The 18,160-nt window shown below is 42.9% G+C and overlaps 1 protein-coding gene across 2 annotated transcripts in view; it reads right to left on the bottom strand.

The window, feature by feature from the left end:
• The window catches only part of SHB (SH2 domain containing adaptor protein B), an 83,463-nt gene extending 75,181 nt beyond the window's left edge, over nucleotides 1-8,282 (bottom strand). The window contains exon 1 of one of the 2 annotated variants that reach the window (XM_037373966.1): nucleotides 7,380-8,282. In XM_037373966.1, coding sequence (XP_037229863.1) covers nucleotides 7,380-7,955 — 576 coding nt within the window. In that variant the 5' untranslated portion in view covers nucleotides 7,956-8,282. The remainder of the gene's footprint in view (nucleotides 1-7,379) is intronic. The other variant, XM_037373967.1, reaches the window with a different exon arrangement.
• Nucleotides 8,283-18,160: the final 9,878 nt, after the last annotated feature.

Below are 18,160 nucleotides of genomic sequence, written 5' to 3'. Positions count from 1 at the left end.
AATTGCAGTTCCCAGCTATTCCAGGTGTGTCCCTACTTCACATAGGGCAATGCAGGTCACCCAGACAGTGCTGCTGAAAGTTTAAAAACAGAGCTCAACCTGCTTTCCTCTCAGTAAGGAAAGGGCCCTTCCCTGACCCATCCACTCAACTATATTAAATTTGAAAGTACACCTTCCAGCACCTGCCAATATATCCAAGGTTTATGGAAGGAAGGACAGAGCAGTTAATAGGTATTTTTTCCTTCAGAAAACCAGGTTAAAAAAAAGAAAAAGTCCAACAAAAAAAATTTTCTATCCTATGCACTGCCATTAGCAGATTATGTTTTGTAAAACCATTTTTTCACTTCACACACAATGCAAAACTACTTCAAAACCACACCTTATGTCTGTTTCCTTGTCAATGGACTGTTTTACATTACCATTTACAGAAACAATGACATATCCAGGAAGATCTCCACCACAGTCCCTTTCCTATCTATCATCAGATTTCACCATATGCTGTTCCAACTGCCAGGTGTCTTTCATATTACTTTCTCCACCACAGTGCCTAGCATACTGTTAGTCAAAGATACAATCACATTAACATCAGGCAGCAAAGGAATGAAAAGTCAAACCATACTCCTTGCCACAGAGCAGCACTCTGCAGGAATGTCTGAAAATCAGATGCTATAACCAGCCACTGGTAGGCAAGGATATACACAAAAGTGCTCAGAGACACAAGTATCTCTTCCATACCAAACAGTGTCCGTGAGCTTGGGGAGCAAAGAAGCTTATAAAAAAAATACAGAATAGGCATTTCTTCAGTAATCCAAGCAAATATAATGGCAAACTGGCTACCGCAAGATAAGATTGCAAACCATAAGTTTACTAGTGAACTTGATGGTTAAAAATAAAAACACAGATTCACCTTCTCCCTTTCTAGGTCCATTCTCTTCATTAATCAGGTTAAAAGCCATTTACAGAAGTTCCAATTTGCGTTCTTACTGTGCCTAATATCTCACTTAGAGTTAAAATACCCTTTAAATCACAATAAACTGCATAACTTTATTCTGTCTATAGAGTGTATCACTTCCGTATATACATTACATTAGCACAGTCCTAATGCTAATAGTTTGCTTGCAAGTTTACTTTAAGTTGGGTGTGTAAAAAACTCTGTAATACAGACTTCTTTCCTTATCTGAACAGTTTCGAAGGAAAGGATGCAGACATAATCTGTACTATAACGCAGTAGTAAGGAAGTTGGATTTATGGTGGCCCATAATGGTGTTGAAAAATAATTGTTTAATGTTGTTTTAGTTATGTTTGGTGTCTCAGTACTTCTGTATTCACATATCAACTTAAGTAATCCAGCTCTTGCGCACACCCATGTGAAAATTCAGCAGACAATCTACAGAAGAAAGCACAATTCATTCCTTCTTGCTGATCCACATCGATATTCAGCCCTGCTTTAGTATCCTCAGAATATCACTCTCTCCCATGGACTCACCCAGCCACACCCAACTGTACACACATGCACTTGATCTGAACAAAGCCCTATTCATTTCTTCATGCTTTTTCAGATGGTATGCTTGTATGCTTGAGAGACTATTGTCAGACTAACACCACATGCACTTAACTGCACAGGTTCATCTGCAGAACTAGGAAAAGCACTCCAGATTGTCTGAGCTGTGTCTTAGATCCTGCACTACTGTCCTTGCCGAAATTCTCGACACTAACCCAAGTCTGTTGGCAACGCTCAGGCTCCAAGGCAGTTTTTGAGCAACAGAGTAACATTAAGACTTAGATTCTGTGAGATCACTGAGGGCAATTAAACCACTCTTTTACTCAAAGCACGTGTGATACGAAAGCTAGACCAGGTGGTTCAATGTCTGGCCCACACAAGTTTTGAAAGTCTCCAAAGAACGAAGGCCCACAACCTCTTTCTCAGCAACATAACTTTTAAAGTATATTTTATATTTTTATCATATTTTAAATATGTTTGTATATATTATTATATAAATGTATATAATACGTATGTATATATACATACATATAATGTAAATTTCAGAATTTCATAAATAATTTCAATATATGTAACAAGAAAACCTAAATTTACTTAAATAAAACTGGTAGACTAAAGCATCAGTTTGAGATCAGACAGATGTGTAGACCAGAGGATGTGATTAAGTGGGCATTTGGATTCCATTCACAGATATTACAGTTCCCATAAAGATGGAACACATTCAAGTGCTGCACTAATAGACTGGTCTGGACTCAGCTCAATAATTTACAAAAATCCTCCTACAGGCAATACGTTGTATCCACCATGCAGTTTTCACTTGTATTTGAAGTCAGCACCTGCAAGGCAATACATCTGCTGTTGGTATTTTGACTCTTTTCACCTGCCTTCTTTTGCCACCCATGCAAACTCCAACACTGCATTCATTTTTAGGTTGATTTTTTTTCTTTCACTATCCAATTGAGCTTTATCTAACATTTAGCCATATGCAGGTTGTTACTACCTTTTCAGTTAAAACAATAAACCTCGGCCTTGTCTCCTCCATTCATTAGCTTTATCAGACTGAAGGCTTTAATTAGTATTGCTGGCTGAACATAAAAACACAGTGACAAAAAAAAAGTGTAATCATAGGGACATATCTCACTACTGCTTTATTTGTTCCTCTAATACTTCTGGTAAGCTAATCTGTTTACAGATGTAAATTTCACTTTTACAAGGAAAGCTCCATGGTCTTCATATGCGAAATAGCAATCTACCGATATTGCAAGAGCATGAATTGCATCTACAGCATGCAGCTTATGCAGCTTTTTCTTCTGTCTCCATGAAGTTGTCAGCGACTGGAATCAGGTCAAACTCATCACTACTGAATAAGTAAAGACATGTAAAAGCAATGGAATACTTCCAATTTCTCCCACATCTGGCTTTTTTGAGTATAGATATCCTTCTATGCATATATGAGGATATATCCTTATAGCAATCAACAGAAAAATTAAGTGGTGAACTTAAGCAAAAGAAGTAACAGGTAATTCAACTAAGAAATGCACAAAGCAAGCTTTTAATGGGCATGCTAATGCTAGGACCTGGAAGACTACTGCATGCAGTGACATCCTTCCACAGGCATCCCTGCAGCCCATCTGATTATCAAAGATTAAGCACCAACCTGCTGAATGGCAGTAGGGCCACATGGCTCCTCTTTCTGCACCAGAAAGCTGAAGAGAGGAGAGAAACAGGTGCACCCTTCCGCCAGTTCAGAGATGCCCAGCTGTGTAGCCCTTGCTAAAAGATTTTAACTGTATACAGATACTTACAATGTTGCATAGAGCCTAAGCACTTTTATGCAAGACCTTAGAAGTTCAAACAGCATTTCCAGTCTATTGCAATGTCAGAAAGGTACTTGTTTCTTACATAATGGGGGGGAAAGCTTGCAAGGCAAACAGCTTTAATCTTCGTGCTTAGCTAGCAGCCAGATTCCTGTACCACACGCTTCTGTGGTGGATCCCATGGAAACAAGGATATTTTTTTTCCTTATATAAGTGCAGAATTTACACATAGATATTGTTTTCAGTCCTTTGTAAATCAAGTCAGCAACTACACTGCCCTGAACAATTTCCTGCCTGATTGCCACTGCCACACAAAGTTTACATGCTTTTGCACTGGATCAGCTCTGCATATACAGAACTGAGCTACCTTCTACAGCATCAGATTATGTCCTGTCCTGTGGAAATGGATCTAGCAACTTGCAGTGTCTTTGGCATTCAACATCCAGAACTGCTGCACAGTTCTGCCTCCACTGCACAAAGGGAGTTCAAAATGCTGCTTATTATGAAATTATCATATTTTAAAGGACAAGTATGCTACAATCCCAGCTTCTAAATCCTAAAAACTTTCTGCAATGGAGTATATGCTGCAGCTGATCTTGGAATAGCATTCCAGGTTCTTCACCTTCAGGGCCAGGCAGAGAACTGTTTAGGTTCAAAAAACTGTAATAGGTGAGAAAATGTGCAACGTATCTTTTCACACAGCCATTTTCCCCTCAGCTATTATTGCTTTCATGGATTTACACATATTACACAATGCGAGATAGAAGTCACTCAGAAAGACTTCAACTCATTCTTTCAGATCCCCAGTTCACCAAGTGGTTTGTCAGTTGTGTTGATGTTAAGCCAAATCTCACATTTATTCTCACACAAGTACAGTAGCTGCCAGGTTGCTCTGGCATACAGCCACATGTTGTTCCAGTTTGCCTACACTCATTCACCACAGGAGAGCTAAGAAGTTAACATCTCCCAGGCCAGCATTAAAAATGGAAGCCAGTAATTTCTTATGTTGTTCTGGCTTGCCTACACTCATTCGTCTGCCACAGGAGAGCTAAGCAGTTAACATCCCACAGGCAAGCACTAAAGGTGGAAGCCAGTAACCTCTTATCCTCCATACTAGAGGTACTGAGGTGCTTCTGCCATGAATTAAAACACAGCCAACTCTCCCTTTTTGAAGATAAGTATCACTGTTAATGCCCTAAAACCTGCCTGATTGTACTACTTAAATAAAAAAATCCACCCACCAACTTGAATTCAAAGACATCTGACAATGATGACTCTCTCCATTGTAGAGGTTAGTCACCTCACTATTGAGGGTACATGGCAATTTGGGTTTGTCTGCTTCAGCTTTAGGTGGTACTTCTACCTTCAGACATCAAAGCTTCCTGAAACCCAGGTACATTACATCTTGTGGTTACTTTTACAGTCTATGCCTGGAATCTTGCAGAATACAATCATGCCTGCCATTGCTTTTAATCTCCATCTCCTTTACTCTCTGCATCAGCTAGTCTGCCATTTTTTTTTCCCTGAGAATTTTGACTAGTCAGTCTGTTGTTATTCATATTTTGCCACTTGTCCTTTAAAAGTAACCACACCAAACAAACACGTTTTTTCCATTCTAGTAAGTCTTTCAAGCTTAACACACAACTGACCTCTTCAGCCAACTCTTTACTGATGACTGATCACAAAGTTTATAAACTTGCTCATTGAATTTGTGCAAAACCATACTTCTCAGTTAACACAAAGGAAAACAGCAGTCTATCTTGGTATATGAAAAAGAAAAAACCCACAGGTGCTGGAATGGAACACAAGCATTTAGCCAACACTATTGGATCATTAAACACTAACGTTCTTGTACAATGACAGACCTATACAGCAAACTAAATCTTTTTTCATTCCTGAGGTACTTGCTAGCTTAAGCTATGCTACTCACAGATTCTGTCTGCCCCCCGACTCCAATGTTTTTAGCATTCCGATCAACAATTCTGAATGTCAGATCTCTCAGTTTTTTGATAACATCCCCTCTACTATATCCTTCTTACAGAAGGTTATTTCCACTTGTTTATTTGCCACTAAACTAGACACACAGAGTTAACCAAATTCCTCATTTTTTCTCCTCAGTGAATAATGACAGGAGAGAAGTTCCCTGCCTGCCCACTACGACCACTGCTTACCATGTTCACCTGTCAGGCTTTACCTTTCAGGGCTTTGAAATAAGAGATAAATTGCATTTCTGAGAAGAAATAACACAATTGAACAAAAGACAAGCTATGTAGCTCCTCAAAATCAAACTCTGTTGTAGGTGAGGGCAGGCACACTTACCTTTTGAGGTGCAGAGATAACTTTATGTTGCAGACATGTTAAGATTTCCTGATTGTCACATATAGTGCTCGCTCAAAACCAGAAAGAATGTGACTATGACATGAGTGTTCTGTACCTTCTAAAAAAAAGTTGTAGGCTGCTCATTCAAAACAATTTTAGAACCTGCAACAAGGCCTTGGGAGCAGCACACAGATTTATGACAACACAAGGTAGCAGGTTACCTAGCAACAGATTTAGTTTCTACTTAAAAAATGGCTTCAGTAGGTTGAAAATTGAAAGATAATGTTAAAAAAAAAAAAAAAAAAACCAACAAAAAACACAACAAAAAAAAGGAAAAGAATAGCAGCTGCATTTGGAAGCATTTTGCCCCAAGCAATTACTTTCTCTGAAGTGTGAAGGTGCGGAAAGTATTTGCCTAAGAGCAGATACATGGTATCAACACAAGCAATTGAAAGAACACTGAATATACTGTAACATAGTGAGATTCTAATCAATCACTTCCACAAAAGAAGTTGTTTCCAGTCAGGAACGACACCTAAAATGACAGACACTGTAATAAATTCTAGACTTTTAATCTTGTATCATCACCATCACAAGCTGATTTATTTGGAATTCCACCTAGACAGGATATAATTTATCAAGTTGTCATGGAAATGTGTCACTGCTCAATGCAATCATGTTACATATTTAAACATGTACATACACATCATTTAAACTGATAACATTCAGTACATACTAAGAATTCCTGGGATGTGACTTTACACTGAAGTTATAAATGCCAATATACAAAGTGGAAAAATACTAATTTCCAATATATGAAAAACCTAAACTATACTCACAGGACCAACAGAGGCAGGTGGATATGTGCTGTGCTTACAAAATAATTAATGCTGCTTCTCTCTGCAAAGCTTCCCAGCTGTAACCCAAGTTGCTGACCCCAGCACTTTCCAGTGCTGTGTCTACACTATTTTGTTAATATCTGCGTAGAATGACCAGTTAGAGAGAGGCAAACATTTGCAACTGAGCCAGTAGCTACAGAGTTTGCTTCAAGTACCTGCCAGCTGAAAACACAGTTATGGAAGTTGTGATGCCGTTCTAACACAGGACTTCGAACTACTTCACCTTTGACACTGAACTAGGTGGCAAAAAAAAGTTATTACTGAATGCATGACAAATTGTCTCCTTTGGGATGGCATTAGGTTTGTTGTGGGTTTTTTTGTGTGTGTGGGTTTTTTTGTTTGGTTGGTTGGTTTTTGTTTTTAATTTTATATACATGAGTGCTCCAGACCACATGCAATGGGGCTGAGGCTGCAACTTTGGGTTGCAAGCACCGGGCTTCTCAAGCAACTCTAGGGTTCCCCAAGGACCCCCTCAAAGACCCTCATTCTGTTCTGCAGCAGGATGCCAGCCCAAAAGCCTTGACACCAGTCATGATGTTGTCAGTGCACCATGCCCCAGAGCAGAGCTAGGCACGCCTGCAAACCTGCCCCGTCACCCAACAGGAGGTGAGTTTGAAAGCCCAGAGGACAGGGCACCACCACTTCATGTGCCAGCCTTGCATATGCCCTGCCTGCCCTGAGATATAAAAAAGGGTCAGGCCACCCAGTGAAGAAGAGTGGAGAGCAGCGGTGGCTCCAGATGCATTCCAAGGGGAGCTAGTCCCCTCACCAAAACCCCTTCCAGGGGCTGACATCGCCCCTGCCCTACTACCTAGTCTATGGGGGCGGGAGAACAACACTTACTTTATCTTTCACAGCAGCAGGGACAGAGGTTGCCAGCTGCTCAGAGCCCTTGTTGAGCTTCTTGCCATCGCTGCCACCGACGCCCTCAACCTTGATGAGCCGGTGCTTGGGCGAGACGTACTTCACGTCGGGCGGCGTGGCCGGGCGGCGCTCGCTGTGGCTGCGGAAGAGGTGCGGGGAGCCGGCCGCGCAGGGGGCGGGGGGCGCGGCGCGGCACGACGCCGAGGAGAAAGCCTTGGGGGCCGCCTCGCCCAGCTCCTCGGGCACGGCGTAGTCCGGGCGGCACATGGCACGCAGCCTGCACAGGGACGAGCCGGGCCCGCTGTAGGGGTCCTCGAAGTCCCGGTCTTTCTGGGCGCGGTAGGCGCGGAGCAGGTCGCTGGCCTCGTCGCGCAGGCGTCGCCGCGGGAAGCTGGGCGAGGTGTGGTGGCGAAGGTGGAGGTGAGGCGGCCCGTCAGGGCGGGGCGCGCCGCCAGCACCGTTGCGTTTCTCTCGGTAGTCGGGCCGCGGCGGCTGCGGGGGACTCTTGGTCTTGTTGTTGCCGAGGCTGAAGTACTTGTTCAGCCATTTGGCCATCGTCTCTCCCGGCCGCGGCCCCTCAGCGCCGAGCGCTGCCCACGGCGCCCCGCAGCTCAGCCGCGCCGGCCGCCGCCGCCCACATGGAGAAGCAGGGCGGCGGGGCGGGCTGGCACCCCCGCGCACACGCTGCCCCTCCGCAGCCCGCGACTGGAGGGGCCTCGCTCGGGCTCCCGACCTGCCAGCGGGACGGGACGGATCCCGGCCCGAGACCGGCGCTCGCCGTAGCTCCGCGCCCTCCCCCGCGGCTCCGGCGCTCTCGCGAGCGCAGCGGCAGCTCCCCCGCGCTGGCGGCGCGGCGCGGCCTGACCTCAGCACGTACCGGGGAGGCGGGGGATGCGCTGCACCAGGCCTGGCCGCCGGGGCCCGCCCACCGCCCGCGCCCGGCACAGGCAGCGGCGGCGGGGCCGGGCCAGGTGCCGGTGGGCGGTGGCTGCGCGGCGCGCCCCGCCCTGGCCGGAACGGGGGGCGGGGAGCCCGGGCCGGGGCTCGCTGCTGTCTGTCGGTAATCCCCGGGAGGGGCCGGAGGCGCAACCACCTCCGGGGAGCGGGAGAGTGTCGGTACGGCCTCTTCTTCCTCGCCCGGGGGTAGAAGGGACGCGGCGGGGCGTGCCAGGCCCTGCTGGGCCGCCGCTGCAGCGGGGGGGGGACCAGCCGCGGCCTCTGCGCCCGTGAAGGAGCGGGAGCGCGGGGCTGCCGCCGTGAGGGGGCCCGGGCGCGGTGCCTTGCCTGGCCGGCCCGAGGCTCGGGAGACTCTCTCTGCCCTCCGGCCGGGACGCCTGCAGCCCCGGGGGGCCGGTACCTGTGTGTCCCCCTTCCCCCCAGCAGGGTAGGGGGTCTGAGACTGCGCCCGGTGGCCCCTGTCAAAGGGCACCAAGCCCAGGGGCTCACTAGGGCTGATGCTAAGCAAGCAGGATATTGTGTATTTTGTTGTCAGGTCCTTTCCCAGGTGTGTTCCTGGGTAAGGGCTACAGTGAATCAAATACAGAGATGATGCCTGTGTGAGTCACGCTGCTCAACCTGCATACTGGCAGAAGGATTTGTCATCTTCTGGGCTGCCATGGTTGTGACGAGTTAGTATTTCTCATTTTATCTCTCTTCATCTGCCCAAAGGTAAACAACAACTATAGTAGGTTTTCCCAAGTTTTTTCTGTCCATCTGTGATAGTCTCACCTGACTCTTGAGTCCTCATCCCAGTGCTGATTTGGTCTGGCCTTAGATAAGGCTGGAGGCCCTGAACGGATGCAGAGGCCCTGAATGGATGAGGAGGCATTGAATGGATGCTGAAGTAGGCATAGGAACATCTTTAGGCCCACCTGTGGCCCCTGCCACAGGAAAGACATTAAGCAGCCAAGGTGGTAGCTTGGCCTATGGTGCTTCATTTGTGCATCCTGATCTGGGATAGGAGGGCTGTGTTGCGGTTTTGTTCTGTGTACACTGCACATGTGGAATTCAGCCTCAACTGAAGAATGGAGAAGGTCTCACAATTACATCTTCGGGTGTCTTCCACCAATTAGAATTCAGACACATCGATACAAGCAATTAAAAGTTGTTTTTTCTTTTCCTTTCAGGATATTTTTCTTTATCCCTTCAATTCAAACCATTCCAACTTTATAGATCTGGTAAACTGTGTCATAAGTTGGAATGGTTGGATTGAAGGGATATTTGAATGGATTCAAACCATTCCAACTTGTGACACAGTTTTCCAGATCTATACTTTCACGTAAAGCACCAGCTTCCTCTTGCTTTATCAAGCCCATAAATGCAGAGAGATGAGCAAGGTGGGGACCTGCAGCTCAGGAGTTCTGTTCTTTTCATACAGGTCAAAGCTCTGTAAAAAAACACCCCAGTTTCATTAGGAGTCGTGGACTTGTTCTTAACATGAACAGCAGAGGTCCTAACATGCTTTCTGCACAGAAGGGTAGCCTGAAATTAGAATTCAGATGTAAGCCCCTTCTGAAGATGGGAAAGGCAGTGTTGTGCAGTGTTTAGAGAGTGGTGTGAAGATGTCAGGAGCTAGTCACATTTTGGTCTGCTGCTTTTAATAATTTGAGAGTTGGACCTCTTCTTATCTTCTCTTTTTATATTCAGAAGAGGGGAGGGCTGAGAAGAGGAAACCTTTTATTTACTTCTCATTACAAATCACCTGTGTAGTGCTCTGTTGCACTTTGGCAAACACCTACATAGTGCCCAACATCAGTCATGCCTGTAGTATATTTTACACACCCACCCACAGTCATGAAATCTGAGGGTAGAATAGAGTTATCTTCACAAATCAGTTTACTTCATGAGTTAAAGACAGGCTGGATTTTCACGTAAAGTTTTTATCTGGTTTATGGACCATTTTAACCTTGCTCTTGGCTGCACATTCTCTATAAGAAGCTTCATTCCTTCATTTGAATGCAAATGAATATTCCTCAGTTTTGCAAGGAATGCCTTGCAAAACTTTGCAAGGAATGCAAACTGCTTGGGTTTGGTCATTATCATGCGGCTTGCTCAAGGTAAGCGTGTCTGGCCTGTATGCTTTAGTGACCTCCTGAGAACTGAGCTCCTCCACTATGAACACAGGGTTCAATTGCAATTCCTTCCTGGCAGGACTTCCTGCAGCATTGCCATCAACTTCTGTGGAAAGGAGCATTGCACGTTCTCTTCACTGGCTGAGGCAACTGGAAGTGTTTCTGTTTTTACATCCTTGGTGCTGTTCTCCTATCTCTGCTTGGCATATTCATCCTGTCCAATTTCAGATTTTTCAGAGCAACTTCTCAGCCTGAGCTTGGGAAGTGTCCTGTTTCTTGACTGCCCGTACCAGGGTCTTTCAGCGGGTTGCAAGACTCCCAGGAGTTGCTGTTTCTAGGACTGGCATGTTCTAGGCCCTTTATACAAGGGTGAGTTTTTGCCCTGAAGCAAGATGACTTTCAATTTCTTTAAAACTGAAAGGATCTCATTACCCAGAAATCTAGCAGTGGCTTAATTCCTGTTCTGCCAGTGTTTCCACCGAGAACTTGGCTCCAGCATGGAGGTGTGGGAGGTGCTGGAAGGCCCCAGGAGTATGCCAAATTCAGACAATACTGTCCCACTCTCCCTTGTGGCTTAAAGTGGAGCTACATTTTCTCCACTGTGTTGACAGGCAGCTTGGAGTGACAGGTGATCAAAATGAAGCCAATGTAGGGCAGCTTCTCTAATAATTCAGAGATTCTTTTAATTTACCTACCATAATATCTCAGCAAAGTGGGAGGATAGGAAAGATGGGGATAGTAGATAGCCCCAGGAAAAGCCAAACCTGAATAATACCTGTGAATGAAATAGAAGAATCAGCAGGACAGGAATAGCAGAGAAGTAAGATTACTGTTTCTGTTGCCTGTGAGGCATGCCAATCTCAGAGTCTGTTTTTGTCTGCAGGGACCACAGCACTCTTGGATGTGCACAGGCCTCTTTCCAAACACATTCTGCTCTTGCAGGGTATATCTGCACCTGCAGTGCTCCTAGTCCCTGCTCTGAGTTGTTTTCACATGGCTTTTTTGAGGAACATGGCTTCATCTTTTCAGAGCTTTGAGTGGAGTTATGAGTTCTGGTTGGTTGGTTTCTGGCATAATTTTTTGCCAAACATAGGAATGGAGGGGTAGCGGTGAAGGAGAACTTTCTTAAAACTTCTTTGTGAAATAATGAACCCGGAAATTTTATGATCTGAACATCTGCTTCTGCTTGGCTCTGCATCTCTTGAAGTAGAAGTGCCAGGAGAGGCTTTGCAATTTGTTCCAACTTAGAGAATGAGTAACAAAGAGATTCTTATCTCCACTGAGACCGCATGAAGAGCTGGCATTTGATACATGTGTATTATATACACAAGTCATTCATTGTGCTGACTCAGTATGCACACTCCTAATCACATCAATTAAATAATGAAGTTAAGTAGCAACCACTCTAGAATTTACAAGACATTTGTTTCCTCTCATGCTTCTAGTTTCCATGTGTAGTAAGTGTCGCAGTACATGCAGTATATTTCAAGTCAAGATATAGAAGAAAAAGTAGCAAGTAACATACAAAGCAAAGAACTTTCTGGATTAATATAACACTCAAGCAGTGCTGCCATATCTAAATTTACAGTTATCCTACAAGAAAACAAATCCAACATTTTTAGTATTGATCAGCTGTTCACATTGAAATATCCACAAAAAAAGCTGGAAAGGAAGAAAATCCTGGTTATTATGGCTTTGGGCTAGGCAAAAAATAACAAGCATTCAGCACATTAAAAACTGCCTTCATGAAACAGAGAAATGTTCTCTTTCTTGATATGCTTCTTTCTTGGTGACTTATGCTGAATAATTCAGAAAGGGTGTGTAGCATCAGTAATGCATTTGGATTCATCATATTCGTACATATTGCATCATATTCAGGTAATGATTACAGATCAGTTTATTGCCCACAGGTTATCAAATGTCTGAGTGTTTTTTCCTTGTTGTGTATGTGTATGACTAAATGCAGGATTGCTAGGAAGATCTGATTTTTCTACTTTCCCAAATGACACCTTCCAGCAACAAGTTCATTCCTGAGTAAGGAGAAGTGCTCATACTCTAATAATTTTTTAGTTATTTAAGTCCAACCAATTTGTCCCATATTTTCATGCTGCAGGAAAAGAGAAACAGATAATACTCCTCTTTGATTTTACCTTTGTGATGATCTCTTTCCCGCCAAAAACCAGTATGGTTCACATTCAGTCATTTTTAGTTTTCCTGTATTACATGTCCTATTCAAAATCAGATTTGGAAGGGTTTTGTCATTAGTTGATGCACTGTAGCATTTGCAGCTTCACAGAGCCAGATGAAATTAGAATATAGGCTTTTTGTAAGCATCCCACTCGTCATTTGCTTGCACCTTTAGATGCCTCTCTTTCTGGAAATCTCTGACTCAGGTAACCAATATGGGCTGCACCATAGGGCAGTCTGAAATCAGAATTGTGTTCTTCAATCCCAGCTACCCATTCTGATAATGATGTGACTGCAGCAGCACAGGGTTCTTCATGGGTTTCAAAATCTTGCTGGAACTTCAATTCATCCTGAACTCAGCTGGGTAAGTGGGAGCTTTGTCACTTTAATGCAAGCACTTTTCCTTGCTTTGTGCTGTAATCTGCAATGATTTCAGAATTTCTGACTGCTTCTCTGCTCTGAGTTCCATTGCAACACACAGACTCCTGGAAGTAATGGGACCTTCTGCACAGTGATGAAAAGTTAGGCACTGGTACAGGGGCCCGGAGAAGAAACGGAATCTCCATTGTTAGAAATTCAGACCTCAAATGGAGACGGCCCTGAACATGCAGGTTTATACTGGCTCAGCTTTGAGCAGGACAGCGGTTCAGAGATTTCTAGAGGTTCTGTTCAACTTAAATTGTTCTGTGCTTCTATGAAGCTGCTCTCTTATCCATCTTCTTCTTAGTTCTTGTGCTCCTGTGCTGCATAAGGCAGGACATGGCCTGTCCCAAAGTCTGCACTGGCACAACAGGATGATTTTCCAGGTGGATATGCCTGATGGCTACCCTACCGAAATGTCACTATTCATCCTAAACTGAAAGCTGTTGTACTACTTGTAGCCTGCCACTACAGGGACAAACATATTCTTTTGGGGATCCTCAGCAGAATGATGATGACACGAAATTGTAGTTATAATTAAAGCTTTTATTTTAACGTACTTTTATGATCAGTACAGTATAGAATTTTATGATCACAATAGCACATTATTTTTGTGATTGGACTCAGTGTAGCACAATTTTATAGGTAGCATAGCATGAATTTTGTAATAAGCATGCCTTAACTTACATTTTCTGGTCACCTGGACTTTCTGCAGATCGGGTCAAATCTTAATACTTGGCTTGCATTATCAATTTAACAGTTGTAATATTAGACTCAATCATTAGAGGAAGCAGACAACAGTGGAGGTGTCCCTACCCACTGGGGGATCATGGGTTTTTCCATCCAGCAGGAGTTCCAGTCCAAGTCCCACTTAGGTCTTATAACTGCTTGATTTTATAGACCATACTTTGTGTGCTGCTGTGCTTCATATTTTTGTGATGTGGTCATCACAACCTGTTTGGCTGGGTGCCTGCACCTTCAGGGCCATAACAAGGGAAGAATGTTGCCTGGTGCCCAGGACATGTGACAGAGACAGAGAATAGCTGTTTTTCTTATATAATGGTGTTAGTTATGCTAACCATATTACCAGGTGTCAGGAGCAGAGGGTACCAGTGGCACTACTTGATAGTCTTCCCACTGTGTTTTGCTTTGCAGTTGACTGTGTCAGTACTTCTCACTCTACCTAGCTTTCCTGGATCCTCTGGGAAAGGAGATCCTCTTAAGATACCCTCAAACTCTTCCCTATCTGTAGGTAACCTACATTTAAGTTGTCAGCATGTTTAGCCAGCTCAGTGTTCAGACTCTCTTCCAAGTAATTATAAGTTAACAAACCACAGCAGTTCTACCGTGGATCCCACAGGCTTGCTGCTGTTAGCATCTTTCAGAGGTGAGAGCTGGTCATTTATGCTTTCTCCTAGTTTTCCATCTCTTAACCAGTTTTTACTACATCACAGGACTTTAACTGCTGTTCTTTTGTTACTTCACTCCCTTAATAGTCTTCTGTGAGAAACAGTACCAGCAGCCTTTTGAAAGCCTAACTAAATCCTATCTTCAATTTATTAATTATCTGTCACTTTAATTTTTCTTGAGAATTTTAACAGTGTCTAGGCAGAGCTTCACTTTCCAAACTTGTTTTTTACATTGATCCATTGATCTGTACATGTGTGCACTGAGTGATGCATTTCAGGATTTAAAGATACTTAGTTGTTCCTAATCATACTGTTTTAAAAAGAGACTTAACAAAATTATTTTATTTCCAGTCTCGGGGTAAGGCTCTGAAGACTTCTTTCTACAACATATTCAGCATCTCAGAAAAAGCACCAACTACACCAAACAGTAAAGTTCACCAGCTCCTGGTGTCCCTTTCTCCTTATAGGCTTATAAGCCCAGGGGAAAATTTTTAAGTGGTCTAGGAACCTTAAGATCTTCCAGTGTTTTCTAAAATGAGCTAGGTTGGGAGCACATTCCAAAGTTTACACATATATTTCTGAACATATTCGTGATTTGTCTTTTTTTTTTTTTTTTTCTTATTATTTCTTGATAGAACTTGCATAAAACAGATTTCACGATTGCATGGCAAAAGAAGATTAACTTCAAAATTGAAATTCAAAACATTGAGGAACATGTCACCCAGCATAAAAAATTAACATCTGAAAGGTGTTTTTTCTAAGTATGGATTAGGAAAGAGAAGTGAACAATATGAAAGTTCTCATGTGAACTACATATCTGGATTTTGGAGAAGTGATGAGTAGGGGATGGTTAGCATTAAAGAGGAAAAAATACTTGCTAAAAATATAGTCTCTCCACTTATATTAAAGACGATAAAGCAGAACTGGAGCCTTCAGTAGAATAATATAAAACAAGATATATGGAACTTGGAGTTAAGAACAGTATCTCATTGTATGAAACTGCACAAGCTGAGACAAACAACATGGGTCACAACAGGTTTTGTGTTTGCCATGCAAGTACAAAAAAGTGCAACCAGTGTCTGTTGTGCTGTATCATTATCAAAGGCTTCCTTCAGCAGAGCAGGGACCAGCACAGCAACAGAAATCAAATCAAAGTTTGGTACTGTTCTGCACAGGAGTGGGGCAGCAGAAGCAGTGCAAGGCTCTTTTCAGATCTCAGTAACAAAGGCCAAACAAAAAAATGGTGTGATAAAATAGCCATTTTAATAAGATAGCATGAAAACAGGAATATAGATAGTGAGTCAGTCTTATGCCCCTTCAGATGCTTGGAGCTCCTCTTTCATGCAGCATTGGACAGACTCCAGATGGGTTTTTCCATGGCACCCTGTGCACATCTTGTCCGTGGAGAAGTTCCTTCCCCCTCACATAGCATGGTGCCTTTTATCTTGTGTAAAAAACAAAACCATAGATTCAACAGAGAGTGAAATTTTTGATAAAGCACAGGGAAAGATGCAAAAACAGTTCACAGCGTTAGGAAATTAATTTCACTCAAGCAGATCTTTGATCATCAGCAACTGCTGACCTCCCCAGATAGGATGATAGAAAGCTGTGTAACAACACAGAGTAACTTTGGGATCAGATGAATTTTAAAACTTGGTTTTAGTTGATTCACTGAAGATTAGTCAGTTGCTCGGTACTGTTTGCTGATTATTAGTGATGTGAAATACAATAAAGGCAGAATAGGCATATTCAGACTGTAATAGGTTGGTCTGTGTTTTTTACCAAAACTCTCAATCCTTCATGTGCTGGCCATGCTACCTCTACCTGAACATTGACTGTATCGAGCCTTAGGACACCAGGAATCATGGTCAATCAGTGGAGATACCATTACATCACAGGGAGGATTAGAATGGAAATAACAAATTAGGAAGAAATTGGCTATTCTGTTCATGAAATGTCTGGATGGAAAATTCCCATTTAGAAAATGGGTGTTTTCTAATTTGACTTGGAATTATGTCTTCTAAAAAGTCCATTGGGCTGTGAAGAAAACAGAAAGTTCTCAGTAAAGCAGCTTTCGTACCATCTGCAAGACTACATGGCTGTCTTGTGCATCCTGAGGGCAGTGGTAGTGTTGCATTGCTTTAGGTCCATTGTTCAGGAAGCATCATTTAAAAATCATTAAAGTGAAATTCCAGAGCCTTCTGAAAACAAAAAAAGGAATTAAGAATTTTTTTTTCCCCATGTTCTGATCTTATTCCTAATTTTTGTGGGCTAAATAAATTTGTTAATGAGGAAACACCTCTTGTTTAAAGGGTTCCACATTACATTGTTAGACTTGTGGAAGTGGCAGTTCGGAAACTCACAAACAGCTTCCAGATTTACTGAAAAGATTTAAAATAAAAACCCCCACTCCTTTTAACCCTTGTTCACATCAGTCTTATGACTACTACTACTAACTACTTTTCTGATATGATAATGAAGAAGAAATAGTAGTTTACAGGAATCAGTCTCTGTATTCTCCAAGAAAAATATCAGAATAATTCCTCTTCATAACTTGTTAATGGATGATTTATCACTGGTCAGAGATTGGAAGTGAACATTTATTCAAAATGAGCTTCTCAGCAATGAATTAGAACAGAAACATATGAAGTTCTGCACAGTAAGAAACATTTAATCTGCCTTGATCATTTGCAAGGAATTGAGATGGAGCTCAAATCCAGAGATTCCAGGAAATTAACACATCTACCCATAAGCATGTATGTTCCTCTAAATGGCTGAAGAAGATATGGTAGCACAGTAAGTTCAGCCTCAGCAGCTGGGCAAGTGATCATATACAGATGCTTCTGAAATACGTAGAGTGGCAGCTACTGGGACAAGAGATATAAGAAATTTCATAATCTTGTTTTCAGAGCTGGTCTGTAGAGGATGGGGCTTTGCTCCCTCTGTGAAAGAAGAAATGAAGCTGATATTGAATATCGGCTCACAACCTACAATCCATCCAGCTGGTGCAGTAATAGACCCCGATTTCTATGGATACACAAAGCATGATTCTGTAATTAAAAGCTGAATTATAACACCTGCATGTAAACTGTTGAATTAAGTTTCTGTATGCAACTTTTATTTTAACATTTCCCAAATCTACAATGCAAACTGAGTACTCTATTATGTTATTGGCTATGTTTTAACATTGACCTTCTTCAAGCAGAAGAATGAATGACTTTCAGAGGTCCTGTCCTACCTCATTTTCCTGAAGTTTTGGTTACCACAGAAAGAGGAACTACAGTTTCTTCAGTTTGAGTTTTTAGATTAGCCATGTATCTACCTTTATGTCTCTGTTGGAAGATGGGCCTGCAGATTCTGCTGTGGATTTCCTGCTTGTTGTGGATCTAAGGAAGAAGATACTGTTCCAGCTAATCCAGATCAAGTGTTGCTTCATGCCTGTGAGAGTCAGCAGCAGCCATTTGCAATGCATATATCTGGCCCAGTACACTTCTGTGCAGTAAGCAGCTCTTCTAGCACTTCTACAATTCCTGACTTCCCCAATTCACAGCTCTTCCATCATGTGCTGAATGTTCAGCAGGAACACAAACCATATTTGTAGGTCCTGATTGTACTGTGTTGAAAAAAAGGACCTTGCTGTTCAACACCAACATTTTCCCACACTGAGATTTAG

This window comes from Falco rusticolus, chromosome Z (assembly GCF_015220075.1).
Source record: "Falco rusticolus isolate bFalRus1 chromosome Z, bFalRus1.pri, whole genome shotgun sequence".
NCBI lineage: Eukaryota > Metazoa > Chordata > Aves > Falconiformes > Falconidae > Falco > Falco rusticolus.
Note: the sequence above shows the minus strand (reverse complement) of the source record. Positions and strands in the feature narration are given on the sequence as shown.